Source organism: Gadus chalcogrammus, chromosome 5, assembly GCF_026213295.1.
Source record: "Gadus chalcogrammus isolate NIFS_2021 chromosome 5, NIFS_Gcha_1.0, whole genome shotgun sequence".
NCBI lineage: Eukaryota > Metazoa > Chordata > Actinopteri > Gadiformes > Gadidae > Gadus > Gadus chalcogrammus.
Window position 1 is genome coordinate 6241354 of NC_079416.1, and position 24126 is coordinate 6265479.

Here is a 24126-nt window from a genome sequence, read left to right on the forward strand (position 1 = left end):
ACACACACACACACACCCCCAACCACCCTGTTACAGACAGGAACAACAATGTCCAAAGCATTGAACATGCCGCTACAGCAGCAGCAGCTAGCTGAAGACCTGTGAGAAGAAGTCAATGAGTAGGACTCCATGTCAGAAGCGTGTGATATGGAGAACAATCTATATTTTCAATTCTCTCTCTCTCTCTCTCTCTCTCTCTCTCTCTCGCTCTCTCATACATAGGTTTGTTTGTAGAATGTTTGAAATGTTCAACCTCAACTGTAATGTCAATTCACTTACAATATCCTGTATCTTGTACATGGGTTTGTTTGCAGAATGATTGAAATGTCAATCTCAAGTGCAATGCAAATTGCAACCTCACTCACACACACAAGTAAATTATTCATCTTGCCAAATTTTGTGCATATGGCTGTTTGTGATGTTTTGCTAAGTATATGACTGTTTGTGGGGGTTTATCCTAACTACCCTTCTGGTTACATCAATATTGATTTGATCTTAAAAAAAAAGGAATAAACAGTGCTAATTTTCCTGCATTTTGGCAAAGACAGGTGTTATCTGTAACCTTATTCAGATCCACCGACGACGCAATAGCCTTCGCTCTCCACTCAGTGCTGAGTCACCTGGAGAAAGATGGAAGCTACGTCAGGATGCTCTTCATTGACTTCAGCTCAGCTTTTAACACCATAATACCAGACATTCTGATCCCCAAGTTAATCAACCTGGGGCTCCCACCACCCACCTGTTCCTGGATTATAGACTTTCTGGTCAACCGACCCCAGCAGGTGAAACTGGGTCCTCACCTCTCCTCCTCCCGCACTCTCAGCACTGGCTCTCCCCAGGGCTGTGTGCTGAGCCCACTACTCTACTCCCTCTACACATCCGACTGCAGTCCCACCCACCCAGAGAACATCTTTGTCAAATTCGCTGATGACACAACGGTGGTGCTTATAACAGGGGGAAACGAGGCGGCCTACAGAGATGAGGTCCTGAAACTTGGTGAGTGATGTATTTCTAACAACCTGGCACTGAACATCAACAAGACCAAGGAACTCATCCTGGACTTCAGATGGAACAGAGCTCCCCCTGCCCGCCTGCACATCAACGGTGAAGGTGTGGAGCGAGTGCAGTCATTCAAATTTCTCGTCCACATCTCTGCTGATCTCTCCTGGTCGGTCAACACCTCAGCGCTGGTCAAGAAGGCCTAGCAGCGGCTACACTTTCTGAGGGTGCTCAAAAGGGAGCATCTAAACACACAGCTGCTGGTGACCTTCTACCGTTCCACCATCGAGAGCCTGCTGACCTACGCTGTGTCAGTGTGGCACTCCAGCTGCACGGAGGCCGACAGGAAGAGACTGCAGAGGGTGGCAAACGTCGCGCAAAAACTCATTGGCTGCCCTCTGCCTTCCTTAAGCACCATATACGGCTCCCGCTGTCTCAGCAGGGCCAGAGGCATCCTGAAGGACACCACCCAGCCCGGCTACCATCTCTTCAACCAGGCGCTTCAGGTCCATATAGGCAAGAACAAATAGACTCAGGAACAGCTTCTTTCCCAAGGCTGTCACCATACTGAACTCAGATCTGCACTGATGCTTGTTGTCTGTTGGTAGTCTTTACTGTGTATTTAAGTTTTACTGTGTATTTTAAGTTGTTATTTATTAATATTATATATTGCCTTGGTAAATTATTATATATTTATATTCGATTACATGTGTGCATGTATGGAGCTGCTCATTGCATTTTGTTGTACTTGTACAATGACAATAAAGCTTTCTATTCCATTCTATTCTATATCTATGGTACTGACAGTGGGGCCTGCACCGGAAGCGACCTCACAGTGGAGGTGACACACCAAATTTGTACCGGGTGCCAAATTTGTACCGGGTACGTAAACCATACATAATCCATTCCAAACCTGCCTGGCAACAGACGATCGCAGACGATCGCGTCGAATGACGTAGGAAGGTTCAAGAACATTCACGAACTCGTTCATTGAGCGCGACAAGACAGATAACACTTATTTTACAAATTACATTTATTAGCGTTCCTAACTTTATATTTGTATTGTATTTAATTGTTTAATCGCATTTAGCTAGTAACCTGAGTGTGTAGCGTGAAGTAAACCGAGTGTTTAATGTTCTCATAGTCTAGCTAGCTAGCTTGTCTTTAATTTGGATGGATGGATGGATGGATGGATGGATGGATGGATGGATGGATGGATGGATGGATGGATGGATGGATGGATGGATGGATGGATGGATTTAAGGTGCATAGGTTTTTGTTGATGATTGAAAACGGTGTCATTTAATTCTATTTTGTTGTATCTGTCGTCTCAGATGTATGAAGCAGGTTGCTCTCTCACGGAGAAACGGCTGATCCGGAGGGATGAAAAAAAAATAACTCTTAAAGGTATTCTGTAATTAAAAAAACACATTTTATGAAGTCCATCTTAATTCATCTTCCATTTTAACAAATTAGTAGGCGCGGCAAAGGAAACTGAATTGAGTTATAAGCAATCTACAGCTGATGCAGTGCTGATATATGTTCTCTCCCTCTTTAGGGAATTGTATGTACTACCTTGGGGAGAATGGCGATTCAATGAGGAGGGTGATCCTCACTGAGAAAGAGAAGGTTGAGGTGCAGACGTCCATGCTGGCCACTTTGGAATCAAGAGGATGCTGGACAAGATCAACCAACGCTTCTACTGGAAGGCAATTACGAAAGATGTTCATGAATGGGCAAGTGACCAATTTGTTGAAGTTGTGTTTGATCCAGATGAGCTCTAATACTTCCTGTGATACGCTGAGGCACATGAGATTTAAAGAATAATTTAGAGTGATTGCCTTATATAAGTAATTGTTCTTTCAAACCACTGTGACACGAAAAGACAATCGCCTCTACTCTAGAGCATATTATTAAATCTGTTGTGTTTAATTTGCTTGTGTTGTAAAGGTGAAAACCTGTATGTTATGCCAGAGGTCTGAGCGAGTGAAAACAGAGTTGAAGCCCATCAAATCAAAGTCACCATGGCATATGATTGGTGAGATATCTTGCTTTTGGGTTCTGTGAAATGGCTACGACCTCTCAAAGTCATAGTTTAATTTGTATTATTTTCTTAATGTACTGTATTGCCTTTTCTATCTCTCTAACGTCATGGCCTGGGGGCATGTGTTTATGTCTGTCCCTACCCTAGGTGTTGACCTAATTGGACCATTCAAAGCATCAAAGAATGGGAACCGCTTCTGTCTGACAGCAACTGACTTCTTCACCAAGTTGGTGGAGGCCAGGCCCATCAAGGACAAGACTGCAACTGCCACATCACAGGTGTGTAAATCATAGCAACATTTGCAGCGTAGCCACATATTGTGAATGCAGAATGTTGTTACAACCGACAGAAAAGTTTGGTTCATTTTTTTTGGGGGGGTGGGGTGGAGAATGATTACAGCTTCTTTTGATGTTCCACAGGCTATGATGGACATTTTCTACACCCATGGTCATCTTGACAGACTAGGGTCGGGAATTCTGGAACAAGGTGAAGTATTTACACATATAGATGTGTCTTTTAACAGTGATTGATTAACACTGGCAAACAAGAAATCTAATAAATGTTGAATTCCTTAATTCAGGTAAACAAGTCCCTTTTAGAGGAGTTTGGTGTCAAGCACCAAATCACATCAGCATACCATCCTCAGATATAGTGTATATTATACCTGGGATAATCTAGTGAGACGGTCATTATTGAGAAATAAACCCCAACAGGGTGATGCAGGACCCCGACGCGAATATGATCAGAATGGCGTCCATAGCAAAAGTCTGTTATGCAGAAATAACAGTCCGTAGAATGCCCTAATTGACCAATCAGAATCGAGTATTCAACAAAGCTGTGTAATAAAGAAATATAACTGACATAAAAGAAAGATCGATAAGCTTCTAAATAGTCTTACTATTAACTTATACATGTTTGTGACACTCTTTCATTTCTCTATTCCCCTTGCTTGTACTTTGTTGTTTTTACAGACCAACGGACTGGACGAGAGGACCAATCAGACACTGAAGAGGTCCATTGGTAAGACCCTTGATGGACAACAGGAGAGGTGGGAAGACATTAAAATAAATAGTTTTTTCAAATAACTGTTGTGTCCAAGCCCCTTCCAGGTATTCGCCCTTTCGTCTGATGTATGGACGGGAGCCACGTCTGTTTTCAGAGGTGTGTAGTGGTTGACTTTTTCATATTACCGTGTTAACAATTTCTAAATCAACATTTTTACTCTTCAGGGAGGAAGTTACACTTTGTATGGTATGAGGAGACAACTTAAAAGTGGGGAATCAACATGAAAAGTATGTGTCAAAATAATAATTTCTATGAGGCTGATTGGAGCATACCTTTATTGCTTGTCCTTTGCCTTTCTTTTTCCTGTTACTTAAGACCACTGGAGATCTTCCAGATGATGTGGACATTCCTTCTCCAGATAAGAAGGATATTGAGAAGTTCATCCAGGCAAGGGCTGAGAGCGATGGAAAGGTCATTGACAAGGCAAGTGTTTTATAAATGGGAAGCAAATCATTATTTATATTATTATCATTATGTATTTATGTGCACAGAAAGGCAATTGTGAGGGCAGAATATTCATATATCGATTAACTATCCTGCGTCAGGTGACTGCCAACATACAGAAGGCCCAGAAGAGACATACAAGAGGAGGACCAAGAGGGGGACCAAGCACTTCAGGATCACACCAGGCATGGAGGTCCTGAAGAAGAATGAGAGGAAGCGTGGAAGGCATGGTCAAACCATGGACCCAGATTGGCCAACTGTGTACAGGTAAATGGTTAAGATACCCAAAAATGGTTAAGACATCAAGTTTCGAGGACCCCCTCGAAAACAATATTTCATCTCAAGGGGCTTATCCTGCCAATAAATAAATTAAATGAATGGTTTGACTTAATGTCAAATTTTCCAACACATATCCTTTCTTTAATTATATATATATATATATATTTTATATATATATATATATATATATATATATATATATATATATATATAAAACTGATCTAGCTCTCACATTGATGTTTGATATTTTCAGGGTTACTGAGGTTACTGACAATAAGGTTACTGACAATAACCTTGGATGGAAAACCATTGAAGACCAGGACACCCTATGCTTCAGCGAAGCCTGTGCGGAGAAGTATGTTAATTTAATGATTAAAATCCAGACTATAGACTATACTAATAGGCTATACTGAGAATTGATTATGAAGCTTTTTGATAAGGTGCTTCTTTCCCCTTTAGGATCCAAGGCTGCCTGGCCGACCAAGGAGATTGTGTCCAATCTATCTGAGCCAGCAGATTCAGATTTGGAGGAGGACCCACTAGAGGTGAATATTTCAGTCTTATTTCACTGAATAAATACTTTGGTTGCTCTATTACATGCTCACATTGTTGCTAAATGAGTGAGATGCTTGTTTTTTTGGTTTCAAGACTGTGATGTTGTCATCACTAGTGTCCAGCCAGGCCAGGCTTATCCAGCTTCACTGAGCAAAAAGGGTGGAGGAATTCAGGGCCATGCTCAGCAACCCAAGTACTCGGTTGGATGACCATGCTATGGACCATGCTCAGGCCCTGCTTAAGGCTAAGTACCCCAACGTCAACGGGCTCTACGCCACCAGATCCCTAGCCTTGCTGTCCACTTTGACTGAGCCAGCACAAGGGTTTGTACAGATACTCAATATTTCTGCAAATCACTGGGTTATGGTAAGTGACATTGGTTGCCAGGGAGGTTCAGTAAACATTTGACTTCCTAGGACACACCAGGACAGAGGTCTTCATTGAACAGGTCACAGGTCTGCTTGCTTTTCCAGGGAAGAGTGTCCGACTGCATTGGTCTAACATACAGCAGCAGGCAGGTGGATCAGATTGTGGACTGTTTGCTATTGCCAACAGTTTGCTCTCTGCAGCGGTGAGGGTCCCACCACAGTCCAATACCATCAAGGACAAATGCGCAGTCACCTCTTTTCCTTTTTTCAGGCTGGAGAAGTGCAACTCTTCCCTAGAGCCATGAGGTCCCCCACTGCCGAGCCATTCACCATTAATGTGGATGTGCACTGCCTCTGCAGACGGACCATCGGGCAAGGAAAAGCACCTCTGGTCCCATGCAGGAGGTGTAGTAGGCCCTTTCACCTGTCCTGTCTTTCCCATGTACAGAATATTTATGAATACATTTGTCTAAATTGTCAAATCTTATTCTAACTATTCTGCACAGTCTTCTTCCTTTGTAGGACTGGTAGGTATGAGTCCCTTTGCTGGAGACTTATTTGATTCATGTTAATATTCAGATTTTCCTTAATAGTTCTACTGTCAATATTGCTGTTCGTATGTTATGGATATTGTATATATTTAATGCATCTTCTAAAAAGTATAATATAGCCTGATAAATGATTAATTTCTGGAATAAATAATATATGGTTAACGCTTTGCTATTTTTGATTGTACAGCACTTTGGTCAACCGTTGTTGTTTTTAAATGTGTTCTATAAATACATTTGAGTTGAGTTGCTTCAGCCTTAAAAAAAAAACAACTCTCTCTATAGGTCTGTACCTTTGACGTCGATGAGTGGGCTTACTACTAAAACAGACCATTTTTCCATTCCATTTCTGTTTTTCATTGTGGATTTGTTTCATTCTTTGTCTATCCTTATCTCAAAGACAGGAAGAGTTTTATGCAGAGGCCAAAGAACACCAGGGACATCAAGAATCAGCATCTTCTGGAAGTGTGGTGCATTAACCTGAACCTGGAACAAGCTAGACCTGTCACGACTCAGCGCTTATAAATGACATGCATCAAGAAACTGCATTATCACCTTTTTCATTTTATATTGAAGCATGATCATTACATATAAGATTGTTGTCAATGTTAGTTGTATATCTGAGGCAAATAATTAAACGTTATTCATATGTGGCCTGGTGTTAGATTAATTGAAATGAGACTGAGATTGAATGGGTTAAGTGATGCTATGTGTAAGGTAGTGTCACTATGTTGTGTTAGCGCAGTGGACAATAGTGCAAACAGTGTTAATATATTCTACATTGAGAAGACCGACAGGTTCAGAAAATGATTTATGCCCTAGCGTTCTGATTGATTTAACTCCTCCTGAGATGAGATAACAACTAGCCTCATTAATCCTATTCTTAGATCACAAAATATCTGCCAATTTGTTAAATAAATATATTTCCCCATACTGTGCTTGTTTTGTTTTCATTTTCAATTTTACCTTAAGGTTTAGTCCAAAAAAACACTATATCAAGGATATTATTTTAAGTTATCTACTTTTCTATACATATATTATGAATTTATTTATTCATATTATCAATGTATTTATCTATTACCTTAAACAGTAATAGCTTAATGTTATGGGGGTAACGTGAATAATAATAAAAAACCTTTACCAGTTAGTAAATGCCTGCTCACCTATCTATCTATCTATTACCTATAATCTATCTATTATCGAAATTAAATTAAGGCAATTCAATTACCACAAGCTAGCTAGACTATGAAACACTCATTTTACTAGCTAAATTCGATTAAACAATTACGTACAATACAAATATAAAGTAAAAACAAGTGTTATCTAGAATCCGTGTATGGTTCGTTCTTTGAATATTCAGATTTAAAACAAAATAACAGTCATTCTTTGGTTTTTCTGATTTGGTTTTGAAACGGAAAAGGGCAAAAGGAATAAACAATTAAACGGCATTTCATTTGTGTTTGTGTTTTGTTTGTTGGTTTTTTAAACCCGAAACAGAAAAACAAAAATAGATACATCACACTTTTCGCATGATAGGAATAGATCTATTCTGATTAGAAATCGAATTGGTTCAGAAGTGTCCATACTACAGAGTGTCTGTCCGGCTACTGTCTTTTCAAATTGGGTCCTTTCAAGTGTTGTTGTTTTTACCACAATTGCTCTGTGTTGTCAATAGACACGTTAATACACGCTTAACAATATGTTCTGTATATTTTTCAGTCAACATGAGGACACAGACCTTCCCTTGGTCGTTGACCAAATAGAGGAGGTCATCCTCACTTCTCAGGGTCTAAAAGATGTATCCAAGACGCTCCAAGACCTTGCAAATTTTGCACAGGCAAACCGAAGGACATCAATAAGCCTGAGTAACAGCCAGGCGGCAGCTGTGAAGGCAGCATTTGCCTGTATCATATGTGGAGGTTTGTAATATGTTATTATTATTTACCATGAAAGTTTTTAAAAAGTATTCTTCAAAAAAGTCTACGAGCCTCCTTAAAGTCACTAATCTAAAAATTCTCTATTTAAACTGCAGATCCTATTGAGGAGCCCATATTTGCCAGCTGCTGCAGAACCATCCTGGGCTGCAGCAGCTGTGTGGAGCAATGGCAGGTTAGCCACACCTACTGCCCTAAATGCAGAGGTGTGGACTTTTACGGAGGCAACACGCAGCCAGTGGTGGGGCTGGACGAGGCACTGGCTGTACTGCATAATATAATTTCTTAAGTTATTGTTTTTGTTCACCAAATGTTCATGTTTTGTTAGTTATCAATATACCTTTCATTTTTATGTTTTATTCTATTTTAAATTAGTTATTACTATTATTATGTGTTAAAATGTTATGTTAAATTGTTATTTGCCCATTAAATTGTAGTTCTTTCTGAAAATCGTTCTATTGTCATTAATTTTACATACTATTTTGTTTGGTTATAGAATAGTGATTCACGTGTAGATGGACAAATGTAAAATATTTAGCAGCTGTCCGGTTATGACAGTTCTATAAATCCCTCTCAAGCATTTGCAGACACAAGTGGTTTTCTTGCAACAGGTTTTATTGAAGTCTTTTCTTCAAACTCCACTGTGAAAACGGCAGATAAACACATACATTATTAACAGCATCATTAAGAACATTTACAGTTAATCACACTTAACACTTAACAGTATACACAGGCAGTCACACATCCATCAAAACATTTCACACATTCCTCTCCGTGGCATTCAGCAGGCAGAAAAGGGCTTCATGAAATGCACTATGGTCATTGTTGACCACATTGTCAAAAATGACAGAGGGATCAGGGTAGGCCACCGCAAAGTCCCTTTCTGCCCGGCTCCTGTCTTCCTCAGTGTGAAAGGGGTCCACACCAAAGGCTGCCTCCCTGCTGAGAGAGCTTCCAAACTCCTGCTCATATCTGTCAGCAGCAACAAAAGCACTGGGTAGCAGGTCCTCCGATATCTGTGCTGGGCATCCTGCTGCAGCTAGTTCATTAGGTATTCCTCTACCTTGTAAAGGAAACATTTTAAGCCAAAGTAAAAAAAAATTACAGCACATTTCACATTTCAAGACATTTGAAAATAAAATATAATAATGGTTAAGAGAATAGCAAATAAAAATAGGATTTTATTAATATTAGTAGTACGTTTATTTTGGGCTGACATGATTCATTCACAATTTATTTTTTAGCATACCTGGAATCCTATGTGCATTCCATGACTGCACAACCCTGTCTAGCCCAATCTGGCTGAGTTGGCACGTCAGGTTAGACACACAGAACTTCACTGTGTTGTCCTGCATGTCTATGGCCTCTTGGTCAGTCAGGTGCACCAGGGCCTGCTTCAGTGGGTAGTTTACCCAGTTATTGACTTCAGGCCAAATCCGCTCCACCCTAAGATTCTGTTGTGAACACAAAATTCAGTATGTTTGAAAAATAAGTGAGGGCGATAATCTGCTTAAAATGAATAGTAACTGCTACTAATAGTAACTGCTAAATATTTTGTTCGAAGCTGTGGCCATATAATCAGATTTCACCTTTCGTCTCCCTTTTTAGTAGTAATACAAAGACGTACCCTTGAAGATGTAGTCTGCAAGTATGGTTGCCTGCTGAGGTTATACCTGTGCCTGGAAAGGATTTCCTGGATGTACAGGCACAGATAGAACTCCTTCCCATGGTCAACTCTGACTTGGTCCCACATCCCATTGGCAACCACTGCACACCTGGTAGAAATTAGACGCATACATAAAGTACAGTGAGTCAAATGCATTACACTGAAATAAACTTGGAATCATACTTTCAGTTTGATATGAGGAGCCATACAAAACATAATGACAAGTTTACTTTGCAAGTAGTGTAGGACGCACCTGTATACCTGCTCATAAATAATCAGATTGTTTTTCACAGGCATGGTGGCATTTGCAACAATTTTGCTGCTGTTGCCGTCAACTGCCACCACATGTGTGACACCGAACATGCCGAGCTTCTCATTTTGATCCATATGGAGTTTATGGCCCATATATTCTGCATGGTAGGGAATGGGGTTCAGATTACGAGCACCCTTTGAAAGGAAGAGAAGTATAATTAAAATTATTTTTGCTCCAGTGTTTCATGAATATTTACTTTTCACTGTTTACTTACTCTAAATTACTTACATGTCTTCGTAAATCGTGGTCTGGCTGATGAACGTCTCGTCTCGTAAGACTCTCCCAACTCTGCTTTCCCCAGCATGCACACCGATCGATGATAGGTATCCCGTCATAAGTTTTCGACCATAGGTCGGTCCCGTCTGTTAAAACACATCGATTATGTATATCTATAGGCCTACTTAAAAGTTTAAATACTTAAAGATTAAATACACACATAGGCCTACCTTGTTGAGGAAGTAACCACTGCCATTTCCAAATCCGTGTCGGAAACTAGATTTCTTCTTCGCAGGTTGTGCTCCACATATAACCTCCTCACCGTCATAACTGAGCACTTCGGTGCACCAGATTGCCTTAGAGCGGTACTGATCTCGTCGTGTGTCTTTCCATTGTGAAATAGTTCACGAATATAATCCTCATATGGTTCAAGTGCGGCCATAACTAAGGCTAAATATAATTAGACAATCTATTGCTGGTTTAGGTGGTTGGCTCTTTTTTCTTCGCTGCGTTCTGCCTTCTGGTGTAGCCTATAACTTTAAATGTAGGCCTATCTATTTTTGTTTTTCTGTTTCGGGTTTAAAAAACCAACACCCAAAACACACAAACACAATGCCGTTTACTTGTTTATTCCTTTCGCCCTTTTTCCGATTCAAAACCAAATCAGAAAAAACAAAAAACTGCTGTTATTTGGTTTTTCTGATTTTGTTTTAAATCAGAATATTCAAAGAACGAACCATGCACGGATTTGTAGGCTACACCAGAAGGCAGAACGCAGCGAGCGAAGAAAAAATAGCCTACCACCTAAACCAGCAATAGACTGTCCAATTATATTTAGCCTTAGCTATGGCAGCACTTGAACCATATGGGGATTTTATTCGTGAACTATTTGACAATGGAAAGACACACGACGAGATCACCCAGGGGAAAAAATACTAGTTTACTACAGCATTTACTACAGTATACTATATATTACTATAATATACTACAATATAGTGTGGGATTTACTATAGTAATTTTCCAGACATTGTAGTGTTATATGGTAAATACTATAGTAAGTTACTACACAGTGTAGTACAGTATAGATTACTATAGTTAACTATAATATACTTTTTTTAATATATATTTTCATTATTCTGTAATTTGTCCTAAAATGAATATGTAGTATATAGTATATATAGGGTGTACTGTAGTTTATTTACTATAGTAAACTATAGAATTTTCTGTAGTATACTAGTTTACTGTAGTAAAACTACTATAGTAAGGTTCAAAAACACTACAATATTTACTATAGTATATATAGGGTATACTATAGTTTATTTACTATAGAATTTTCTGTAGTATACTATAGTTTACTGTAGTAAAACTACTATAGTAAGGTTTAAAAACACTACAATATTTACTATAGTATATATATAGGGTATACTATAGTTTATTTACTATAGTAAACTATAGAATTTTCTGTAGTATACTATAGTTTACTGTAGTAAAACTACTATAGTAAGGTTAAAAAACAGTACAATATTTACTATAGTATATATAGGGTATACTATAGTTTATTTACTTTAGTAAACTATAGATTTTTTTCATGTGGGCAGTACCGCTCTAAAGCAATCTGGTGCACCGAAGTGCTCCGTTATGACGGTGAGGAGGTTCTGTGTGGAGCACAACCTTCGAAGAAGAAATCTAGTTTCTTTCTTCTTCTATGTAGCCTATTGTACAATATGTAGGCTTCTTGTCATTTAGATGTATTTTTTTAATGTTTTATGACCAGCTAGGTTTCTTAGTAAACAGCCACCTGGAATATCATGGCGATCTTCTCCACGGTCATATCGTCCACTCGCAGACTGAGTCGCCGGCTCCCACGGAAAACAATAAAGCTGGCCATTGTAGAATGCGAGACTCAATGGAAAGTTTGAAACGTCTTTATATGTATTTTTTTAAAACCACGTGCCCTTTTCCCGGCATTCATTGTGGTTTTATCTAAATATCACACAAACAAAACAAGCAACTGGATTGTTCAGTATTCCCGTTTTGATTAAAAAAACAGAAAAATTACGTTTATTTGTTTATTCCTTTTGCCCTTTTTCCGTTTCAAAACCAAATCAGAAAAACCAAAAAACGACTGTTATTTGTTTTTTCGGAATTTGTTTTAAATCGGAATATTCAAAGAACGAACCATACACGGATTATCTAGCAATCCGTTATCTGTATTTGTTATTTCGTCTTTGGCAAAATGAGGGGGAATGTTTTTTGAAACCTGCCTGGCAACGGACAACCCCTACGCCTGCACACTGCACTTCCCAAAGGACTGGGAAGGCGTGTCTGACGGATAGGGGTTGTTTCCAGGGTCGTCAGAGCCCGAGTAGTGTCACAGTGCTTAAATTTGCATACGTGATCTGATTGGATGACGGATCCGTCGCTGCCGAAAAAGTTGAACGTTTTTCAACTTTTGACGGGGCTGTCACGCTAAAATTGTACCGGGGGTGAAAATTGTACCGGCCTACGTCATCCATAGTAATCCATTCCAAACCTGCCTGGCAACAGACGATCGCGTCGATCGACGTGGAAGGTTCTTGAACATTCGCGAACTCGTTCATTGAGCGCGACAAGACAGATAACACTTATTTTACAAATTACATTTATTAGGGTTCCTAACTTTATATTTGTATTGTATTTATATATTTCCCTACACAGTAATAGCTAAATGTTATGGGGATAACGTGAATAATAATAATAATAAACATTTACCAGTAAGTAAATGCCTGCTCACCTATCTACCCATCTATTATCTACCTATCTATCTATAACCTATAATCTATTTTCTAAATGTAATTAAGGAAATTAAATTAACACAAGCTAGCTAGACCATGATACACATTAAACACTCAGTTTACTAGCTAAATTCGATTAAACAATTAAATGCAATACAAATATAAATTAAAAACAAGTGTTATCTAGCGATCCGTTATCTGTAATATATTATTTCGTCTTCGGCAACATGAGCGCGATTGAAACCTGCCTGGCAACGGACAACTGATGACGTAGGCCGGTAAAATTTTCTCCCCCGGTACAATTTTAACGTGACGCCTCGTGCCCACTACCTCCGTCCGTTGACTGATCCCCATTGACTTTGAATGGGGACGGACGCGCAATGCATTGTGGATCCGTCCGTTCCGTTGGTGCCTTCGGCGCTGTCAAAAAGTTGAAAAATGTTCAACTTTTTCGGCAGCGACGGATCCGTCATCCAATCAGATTGCGTATGCAAATTTAAGCACTGTGACGCGACTCGGGCTCTGACGATACTGGAAAGCGGGAAAGCGGGTCATCTTGCATCGCAACAAGCAGGAAGAAGCGGGAAGAACCCGGCGAAGCGATTTGATTGGCTGACGGATGCCTCTGCAAAGACTACTCCCCCATCCGTCAGCCACGCCTTCCCACGTCCGTTGACTGACGGTGCAGTGTGCACGAGGCGTGACAGAGCCTTCTGCGGACGGATCCACAATGCATTGGGCGTCCGTCCCCATTCGTGCCCACTACCTCCGTCCGTTGACTGATCCCCATTGACTCTGAATGGGGACGGACGCGCAATGCATTGTGGATCCGTCCGTTCCGTTGGAGCCTTCGGCTCCGTCAAAAAGTTGAAAAATGTTCAACTTTTTTGGCAGCGACGGATCAGTCATCCAATCAGATCACATATGCAAATTTAAGCACTGTGACGCGACTCGGGCTCTGACGATACTGGAAAGCGGCGGGGAAGTTAATTAAAAAATGGAGGACAAACTCATAATCGCCGTTGGTTCTCGCCCCATTTTATACGACCAGTCCATGTACACCTACAGGGAAACCACACTCAAAGATAGGGCATGGCAAGATGTTTCATTGGAGGTGGGGGAAACAGGTAATATGTATTTCTTTTATGATTATTTTCGATGTATGTACTACTTTTCAAAGGAATCAGTGTTGAATGACTGCCAGCAATACAGCATGCATGGTCCAGCATTAGCATCGTCCAAAATATCTAATTAACTGCTACCTAGAATGTATAGTTGCAATTGCTGACACATGTTTAAACATGCACTTTCTGCATACATATGCGTTTTGGATTTGGACCGTGCATGCAGAATCCAAAAACATAACATAGCAGCTACAGCATAGCTACTGCTACATAGATTATAAAGAGTACATAGACATAAATGTTCAAGTCTTTACAGAAAATAATAATGAAAAGAATGAAGTAGATTGTAATGTGATCAATAATTTTATTTCATATATATATTTATTTACAGTGCCTGAATGTGTGAAGAGGTGGAGATCCCTCAGGGACAGATATCGGAGGGAGAGGATGAAGGAGAAGGTAGCCCATAGGAGTGGGGCAGGGGCCAGTGAGAAGCAGCCTGTATGGAGGTACATGGGGGTGATGGGCTTCCTAGCGCCATTCCTCCAAGATAGAGGGACCACCTCCAACCTCCAGCATCGGAACCCATCCCCGGTGTCGGTGGTGGCGGTGACAGAGGAGCATGGACGTGGTTCACATGAAGAGGCAGGTGCGCTGTCACCCCCAGCACTAGCAGCAGCAATGGCAGATGAGGCAGCCAGAGCCCCAGCCACGGCCCCAGCAGCGGACAGTGGACCTGTGGGTAGGAGCCAGTGGCGTGTGCAGCCCCCAGAAGAGGGCAGGGGTAGGAAGCGACGTAGGCCTGAGATTTCCTCTTTTGAGCAGGGCATGCTTGCGTTAATGAAGCCACTGGCTACACTTGCCTCACAGCCACAGCCACAGCCCCCCTCTGAGGACGAGATTTTTTTTAGGTCACTCCTCCCCGCTATGAGAAGGCTCTCCAGTCCCAGTAGAGCCATGGTGCGGTACGAGGTGTACCAAATTGTTTCCAGGGCGGATATGGCGGCGCTACAGGTTAGGGAGGTTCGGGAGAATGACAGTGAGTGAGTGAGTGAGTGACTGACTGCGTGAGGTTATATTTGTTATGGTGTTAAGTTATGGTGTTTCTGTCGTTTTGTTTTTATTGTTGTTCTGTGTGTTCTTAATTAAAAAAATTACTTTGATTGTGATGCGTTCCTTTTATAATACATTATAATTTGGAACTGGAATTATGTTATATTAATATTAGCATATTAATAATTATTCAGTACACTTGCAGAAAGACAATAGGGATTCTTGAAAGCTGGCACGGGTCATCTGTGAAAAAACAAAACTAAATCATTATCAATCATTATTACATTTACTTTTAAAACTTAACCTTGAGCAAATGTACAATGTACACGCAGGTATAGGAAGGTGCAGGTGTAGTTGGAATATGCTTCTTTTCTTAAGATATGGGTAGCTCTTAAAAGAGCTGTTTGGTGGAAGAGCCTTTGTGTTGCTAGGCTCTTGGCTGCCATGGCACTGCACCCTCCTCGTTGAAGAACGCACAGTAGGCCTCCCGCATCTGGATGGTCAGTCTGGTGGCGTTGTTGGAGCCCATCCTGGGTGCATCACGCAGGGCTTCAGGATCAGTCGATGGCTCGATGTTCGGTTCCACCCCGCATCTTCTCCCCTGCAGCTTCTTCCTCTCAAGAAAGTTGTGCAGCACACAGGTGGCCCTCACACACACCTCAGCTACCTCAGGACTGGTGCCAATCACGCGCCGGTACATGCGCCACCTAGATGTCAAGATCCCGAAGGCACATTCCACTACCAGACAAGCCTGGCTGAGGCGGTAGTTAAACATACGCTTCTCCAGAGTGCGATGTTGTCCAGGGAATGGCCGCAGCAGGTGGGTCATGAGGGGGAACGCCTCATCCCCCACAAACACGTGAGGAAGTGGCCCCCGCTGCTCCGCGCCGGAGATGATGTGGTAGAAATTAGTGAGTATATTCTATGGTAAACCATGATTATTAATAGGTTTTATATTTTAAATAGTGGAAAGCATTGTTTTTGCAGAATCTGGATTCAGAACAGATGGTGCACAGGAAGGGAACTGGGGGGAAGCTAAGTTGGTCTAAGCCTTTTCAGCCTTGGGTCAAGCTAAAGTTGACCTCAGCCTTTTCAGCCTTGGGTCATCTTGGCTAATGAGGTTGATCCATGCAGACCACTGAACTGGGCAGTTGATAACATGCTGTGACGAAGATTGACGGGCGGAAACCCCGTTGTGACTCCATTGTAAACAAAGAAATTCCTATACGTGTATAAGTGAGGCTGCAGCCCAATGTGGGGCCAGTGACTTTGCAAACCCACTCAGGCTGTTGTCGTTGTTGTTTTTCTGCACGATAAAGTCTTTTGTCAATTCTTGCTCCGGACCCCTTGTTTTCATTTTACTCTCTCTCTTGAATTAGTCTAAGTGTTTTATATCTCGGTTAATCTCCGACAATGACACAGTCGGGAGGGTGGTCAAGAGTGCCATCACGAAGAGCTTCCCCAAACGCGGAGTTACGGAGGGAGCCGCTGTCACTCGTGGGAACAGACATCTCCTCCTCCACCAAAGCAGTCCAGATGGCACTGGCTACCTCCCGCACTATCCTACACACTGACGAAGTGCCCACACGATAGCTGAAGCCAATCGTGTGAAAGGAATCGCCAGTGGCAAGATACGCCAGTGGCAAGATACAAAGAAAGCATTAAACAATATACTTCAATTATACTTTAAAATATACAGGGCATGAGTCATGACAGCTTAGTTATATTTATTATTCATACATGGTTGCATGCATACCATGTTCATAGAAAGGCTTTATGATGGAACATATTTATCTGAAACAATCTTCATTGATACATAAATAATCCCATGTGACATCCACAACTAATATGACTAGATTGTTTAAAGATAGCTCTACCACAAAACCTGAGATTTACCAGGAACACTCTGCTTTGCCACCACAGTTGCTATCTAGCCTGAAATCACAGTTCCTTCTGGCAGTGTACTAGTCAGATGATGGCAAAACATATGGTCTTGATGCCATCCTCAAGCCAATTGTTGAACTAAAGACTTTGGAGAACCACGGAATCGTGATTAATTGTCCTGATTTTCAGGGTATTGTTAAATTCACGATTGGACAGGTTGTAGGGGATAATTTGGGCCTAAATGCCATTCTTAGCTACATCGAGAGCTTCTCTGGCCACCATTATTGCCACTGGTGCTAAATAGAAAAGAGTGTCTTAAAAACACAGACATCAGGAGATCTTGTACTGATGCGCAACAAAGCCAGCCACAAAAAAGATCTGGAATTACTGAACCCTTCACTCATTGGTCTAAAAAGGGACAGCTATTTAAATCAGCTGTCTTTCTACCATGTGACTGACAATGTAGCTCCAGACATAATGCACAACATCTTGGAGGGCATAGGGCCATATGAAGTGAAGTGGGTTTTGAACTCAATTATTGAAAAGAAGCATGTGACATTAGACCAAATAAACTACAGAATCACAAGTTTTGACTATGGGTTTGCAGATCGGCGTAACAAGCCATCTGTAATCAGTAAAAATGACATGCGCTGCATTGATTGGGCTATGCGTCAGTCTGCTGCCCAGACATGGTGCTTACTGAGGTTGTTGCCCCTCATGGTCGGTGACTGGGTCCCTGATGATTGTGAGGAGTGGCAGCTCCTGCTCCTGTATGGAACTCATATTTTCCCCCTCGCTAACACCAGCAACAACATATGTGGGTAAGATCATTGAGGAGCATCACACCATGCTTCTAGAACTGTTCCCCAGCATCAGCCTGCGACCAAAGCACCACTTTATGTTACATTACACAACTGCCATACAAAAACTGGGCCCTTTGGTAGTAGTACTGGGCATTGCGGTTCGAAGCTAAACATAGCTTTTTTAAAAGTTCAAGTCATGTAACATGCAACTTCAGGAACATCTGCAAAAAGATGGCCTTCAGACATCAGATGTTGCAGTGCTACTACATCCTGTCTGGTACTATTCTGAAAGCCAATTTTGAGGTAGGGCCAGGACAAAACAACCCAACCCTCCCCCTTTTTACTGAAGTTTTTGTCCCGGCTTGGGTAATTTGCAATGGGTGTGAATACGAGTAACCCCTGACTGCAGCTCGCAGATCGAGGAGGGGCTTAAACTTTCCCTAAATGTGGGCTGGCTTAAACGTTTAAGCAGAAAGCGGGAGAACGTATTTCCGTCTGAGTCCATAATACTGTGCGCTTTGCTGCCTAGAGGCAAGTTGCCGCTCTCTGTTCGTGTACATTATAAACTAATGTATGGATAGACCAACAAGTTGATCATTAAAATATTCATGCAAGTAACATGCATAGGCCTCATGTTTATGTCATGAGGTCGTTTGAATAATAGCATTTAGGCAGTGTTTTTCCATCTTTTTTTAACCCTTTCGTGCAAGCTCCAATATTTTGGGCTTATCATGGTAATATTTTCTAAACCACATTGGTAAAATATGTTTTGTGATGTTTCTGATTTAAATGTTGCTTTTCCCCTCCAGATTTGCCTGTATATTTTATCTACATCCTATCACAGCAAGCACACTGCACCACGACATTGCACCACATAACACACACATTACAAAACCAACAGTTATTTTAAGAACTCCTCTGTCTGTCTGTACAGTAACTAATGTGCTATATTTGTGTGTGTTTCTACCCTAGAGTATGTCTGAGAGAAATAAAGAAGGTAATCAATGAATCATTCACTTGAATTAGAGTATGATAAGGCATAATAACAGGATTTGAATATCAACATTTAATGCATGGTCTTACTCTTTGCATAGTGCATTACATTTTGATATTGGAATTCTGCGTTGACAATGATCAAAATGAATGTAATGAAATACATTCATTTATTCATTATTTGTGTCCGTTTGTTACCCACAGCTACTTTGATTGACCTTGTGTTGCCTTCGTACATATGCGTGTGTGTGTGTGTGTGTATGTGTGTGTGTGTGTGTGTGTGTGTGACAGGTGTCCCACTGCGGTACCCCCAGTTATATGGAGCCCCACATCCTGGGCTGGAGGCCTCTCATGCTCTCCATGGTCAAGCTCAGGCTGATTTACTTCCTCTTCCTGAGGCCATCCCTGATGACGTCAATGTGTCAAAAAATATCAAAATGCCAGTGTCAATTTCAGATGGTAAAAGTTATGTTTTAGCAGGGGTTGAAGTGATGCTGTGCCTTTTAATGTTTATTCTTTTCCCCTCTGATATATAGACACATTAGTATACTTTTGGATGGTGATACACCAAACATTAATAATCACCAACAGTGAACTGTTTCACTGTCCCTTCTGTAAATACGTGGGTGCAAAATATAAGGTTGACAACCATGTAAAAGGACATTTGTCAGTGAAACACAAAGGTGCTTATCTAAAATATTACACAAATGAATTAATTTGTATTTTTTCACAAGTATGAATCTTACTTCCTTTATTCCTCTCTTACAGAGTTCACAATAATCAAGTGTGGATTAAGTTGTCGGACGGCAACACATTTACATTGTTGCTATTGTGCAGCAACACTTAGAAATCGATTCAAATTGGTAAGGCACCTACAAATACACCAGGAGGAGGTGCAAGCTGCAGCCCCTGCATAGCACTTTGTGGCCCCCGCTCAGCTCCCTGTGGCCCCCACTCAGCTCCCTCTGGCCCCCACTCAGCTCCCTGTGGCCCCCACTCAGCTCCCTGTGGCCCCCACTCAGCTCCCATTGGCTCCTGCAGAATGTTCCACGGCCACTAAAGCATCAAGTGAGCAAAATAAATTCTGTTGTCCTCATTGCAAGTTGATGTTAAACAAAAGAAACTTCAAAACACACTGCAGGAGAAAACAAACAAACCTCCTTGAGACGATAACAAAGAACAGATTTTTGGCCTGTCAGTGTATCGATGGTACACATGGTGTGTTTGCAGTTGAAAAATCTTTTTGTGGTCCTGCAACACCCATACATGTAATCAAGAATATGTGGGGGCCAGCACAGAAGATCATCTGTGAGGTCGACCAGTGTCGTTTGAACGCTGACTTTGCTCAAAGGAGCGGGATGTTGCCTTTCGATTGCCACCACATCCAATCATTGGTGTCACGGTCAAAACGTGACACATCAATAATAATAATAATAAATAAAATTGATATAGCGCTTAGTGTACAAGGTGTTATTTTTTTTACAACATATTAACATCTTCCTGCATTTCCTACATCATGCTGCAAATTAGGAGATGGTGGTGTCTCTCTCTCCTGCAGAACTTCCCTTAGCCGTAAGTGCCCTGAATATCACACTTTTGAATCAAATCACAAAAAAACAGTTTTACTCACTGTCAACAAACCAACATGAATGTTTTCATAGTGAATGGATGTTGTCATTAAATCACTAAGGTCTGAAGAAGACCGATTGCAGGACAGAAAACGGCGACGAGTGCAAGGAGGGCTACAGGTGAGAGGTCATGTGATAATTAGTCTTGTAGTCAACTATTGCTAGATTAATCCCTCCACTTATTACAATTATCTGTTTTACATATTGCATTGTTATTGTGCCTATAAGAACCGCAATCTGTTTCCTTTCTAGACACTGGGAAATTGACAGAACTGGAAACCGGGAACAGGGTTGCTTGTTATGGGCCAGAAAAATACCCTGATACTTGCCATTGTTAAACAATTATGGGAGCTTTAGGAATGTATTTGGCTAGGCTAAAACATTTTTTTTCAAAACGTGTTTTACTCACGCACAACGATTCACACACACACAAAATGTGTTTTGCTCACGCACAACGATTCACACACACACAAAATGTGTTTTACTCGTGCACAATGATTCACACACACACACTCAGTGATGTTTGCAAATACAAAACATCAATCACAAACCAATGCATTTTGTTTTGCAAATAAGAAATGTACCTATCAAACAAATGCATCATGCTTGAGAAACAAAGACAGTATGTTTTACACATACAAAGAAACATATTTCTTCAATTACAAAAAAATATCCTCCAAATACAAACTAAAATCTTTCAAGTACAAACTAAAACTGTCACGTGACTGTTGGCACTAATTTTCCACCTTGCTGATCCACACACAAATGCCTTCAGATCAACTCACAACTTTCTTGGAAATATCCTGTAATTCGCTCTCCACAACAGCAGGTGGCGCTGTTGAGACAGTTTGAGGCCGCCAGGACGATATTTTTGTTCCCCCCCAAATTTTTATTTAATGCCCGCCAACAGGTGCTACCGTGTGTGGATTCGACTTGTCGCCCCTTTGACCTGCTCGGAAAGAGAAGAGAAACGCTAGTTTGGGGGATTAAATTCATTTTGAAGACGACCTCAGGCCAAACACATGTTTGAGCACCATCTGAGGAGTCGTGTTAAAGGCCCACTATGCACAATTTTTTTGCCAAAATGTAGTATTCAGTTATAAATACTACAGGAGGTTAAAGTGTAAGTAGAAAAAGCCACAGTGGGGTGTTGTATGCTGCAAACAAACCGGCTTTGAGCACCTAACCTGCAACAGGTGAACTATGGTATATCAATGCTTTTACATGCCGTGCTGTGTGGTGAAAAAACATTAACATCAAGAATAATGGGGGGATTTTATTGTGCATAATTTGAAGAAAGACTAGTTAAGTTTATGTTTTTCTATTACCTTAACAAGTTGATGTGAAGTGGCGAAGTTATGAGATGATGATAATCGAAAAAGCTATTTATTACTTTGGACTGGTAAAAAATGTCTGGCCGTTTAAATTGTTTATGATGCATATAGTTCAATTACCACTTTACCTACAGTTTGCAGTATTTGGTGGTAGTTAAACTGGAGTGTTTTTCAAATCTCTGTAGCTTTTTCAGTAGTTAACTACTTTGGGTCATGTAGATTAGCTAGTTAATTGCAAACTGCAAATTCATAGTATTCGAATACCATTTTTGGTCGTAAAGTATGGCACAATTTCACGGCTCATTGGCCAATGCCACAGTTGTCATTTAATGACAATCACCTGTTATTTATCATTTCATGTGGTTTGAGTTTAAGATGTATATGGCAGAATATTAAGAATTTCTCTAGAAATTTAGAATTTAATTCCACGTTAACAACTGCTCCCAATCCACTCTTTACAACAGAAAACACACCTACGCTTAACTCAGTGTCAGTTCAGTTGCACCTCCATGTAAGGAGATGAAATTCAAACACAGATTGGGATAATTTCTTGTAATGTAGTTTGGATGCAGATTAACTACTTTTTTGTAGGTTTAGTTTGATAAATTAGCCTTTTTTTTTTGGAGTAGTAAATATGTAGTTCAAGTACTTTCCATTGTGAAGTAGCTAGTTGTTTGATTAACTACAGTTTCCCAACACTGGTTACTGGTACTAACGGCAAACTGAGGTATTTCTTGCAGTGTATGCGCTGGTAGAATTAGGTGACCAGACATCCCAGTCTACCTAGGACATTCTAGCTTTCAGGTTTGCCTCAGTATGCTGTAGATTGTCAGAGCCTGCCAGAGAATACCTCCCCATCCCAATTAATCCTAAACCCTATTGTCTGAACCAAAAATTTTATTTACAATAACTGACTATTGTTAACATCAAGTCACAGTGATTTGATCAATTTGCAGAGAACTGTTTAAGAGCCACAATTTGCTGATAACTTCAGATCCAATCCAATCCACTTTATTTATATAGCACATTTTCAGATGTAATTCCAACATAATTTGTTCACCCAATCAGCTAGGTTTTTGGTTATTAATTATATCCAAGTTAGTGTGAACAGATAAAATCTGTACATACTGTGCACATGAAATGTGTGTTTCCTTTGGATTTTAAATTGTCACTTAGTAGATGATATTTATTTTGCTGAAAATGCTTTTAGTTTGTTTTATATTGTCAGAATAAGATTTCAGCAATGCTGCTGCTTGAATTCCCTAAACTGGAGAATTTGTCTGGTGGATGGCTGTTTTATAAGGTAAGCAGATACAGCATGATTTCATTATTTTGGCTGGCAAAAAATTTGCTTTGCCAGTGAATTTTTTCATCTACCGGTCCCCTTGGCTGGTGAGCCAAAACGTGAATTTTCAGCCCTGCCATCTTCATTCCTTAAGGAAAATGGAAATTGCTGTATAAAGTTAACTTAAAGTTTAAAGTTCTGATACGCCATGCATGATTTCAGGCATGGGGTTATATATATGATACTTAATTCAATATATTGTACTCCTTCCCTCCTGGACAACTTTTCAGGCTCACAAACCTTTTCTTACTTTAACCCCTCTTAATTTGATCACTTTCCCACTGTCCAAAATAATGAAGGAGGAAGTGGCCAGAGATAACGTGCGTTGATCCCGCCTGAGTCTGAAGGCTACACCGCAAAACTGCTTAAGAACGTGTCCGATAATGGAGGAAACATGATTTTCATCGTTCCACTTCAAGATGAAATAGACACTACGCCACTTTCTCCTGATGTCCCTGAGTTCAGCAAAATGCCAAAATCGTAATGCAAAACCTGTGGAGAAATGTCACCATTATAAGTTCTGGCTGTGCATGTAGACTCTTGTAGCAAGTCTACAACTGAAGAAGTAAGTTTTTCTTAACATGACACGTAGTTCTTGAAATCATTTTCATTTTCAACGAATAGATATCAAAACAGCAAATGCTACTACTATAGTGATGTCATGGATAATGTTAACATGATCCACTTAACAGGAAAACAATGAGAATGCTGATGAAAAACAAGATCAGGATGTTTCGTTTGTATCTTGCAGTCAGAA

At 40.6% G+C, this 24126-nt stretch overlaps 1 protein-coding gene across 3 annotated transcripts; it reads right to left on the reverse strand.

Moving 5' to 3' along the window:
- Window positions 1–8317: 8317 nt before the first annotated feature.
- Window positions 8318–10986, reverse strand: LOC130383039 (uncharacterized). 3 transcript variants are annotated; one of them, XM_056591050.1, is made up of 5 exons: window positions 10662–10986; window positions 10156–10577; window positions 9864–10011; window positions 9486–9690; window positions 8318–9299 (listed from the first exon to the last, which is right to left on the reverse strand). In XM_056591050.1, exons 2-5 carry the CDS (start codon window positions 10305–10307, stop codon window positions 8995–8997), a joined length of 810 nt encoding a protein of 269 aa, XP_056447025.1. In that variant the 5' UTR covers window positions 10308–10577; window positions 10662–10986; the 3' UTR covers window positions 8318–8994. The 3 variants fall into 3 exon arrangements, with proteins under 3 accessions (XP_056447025.1, XP_056447026.1, XP_056447024.1); XM_056591051.1 differs by having other exon boundaries at window positions 10156–10349; window positions 10444–10986; XM_056591049.1 differs by having other exon boundaries at window positions 10156–10986.
- Between the last annotated feature and the right edge of the window lie 13140 nt (window positions 10987–24126).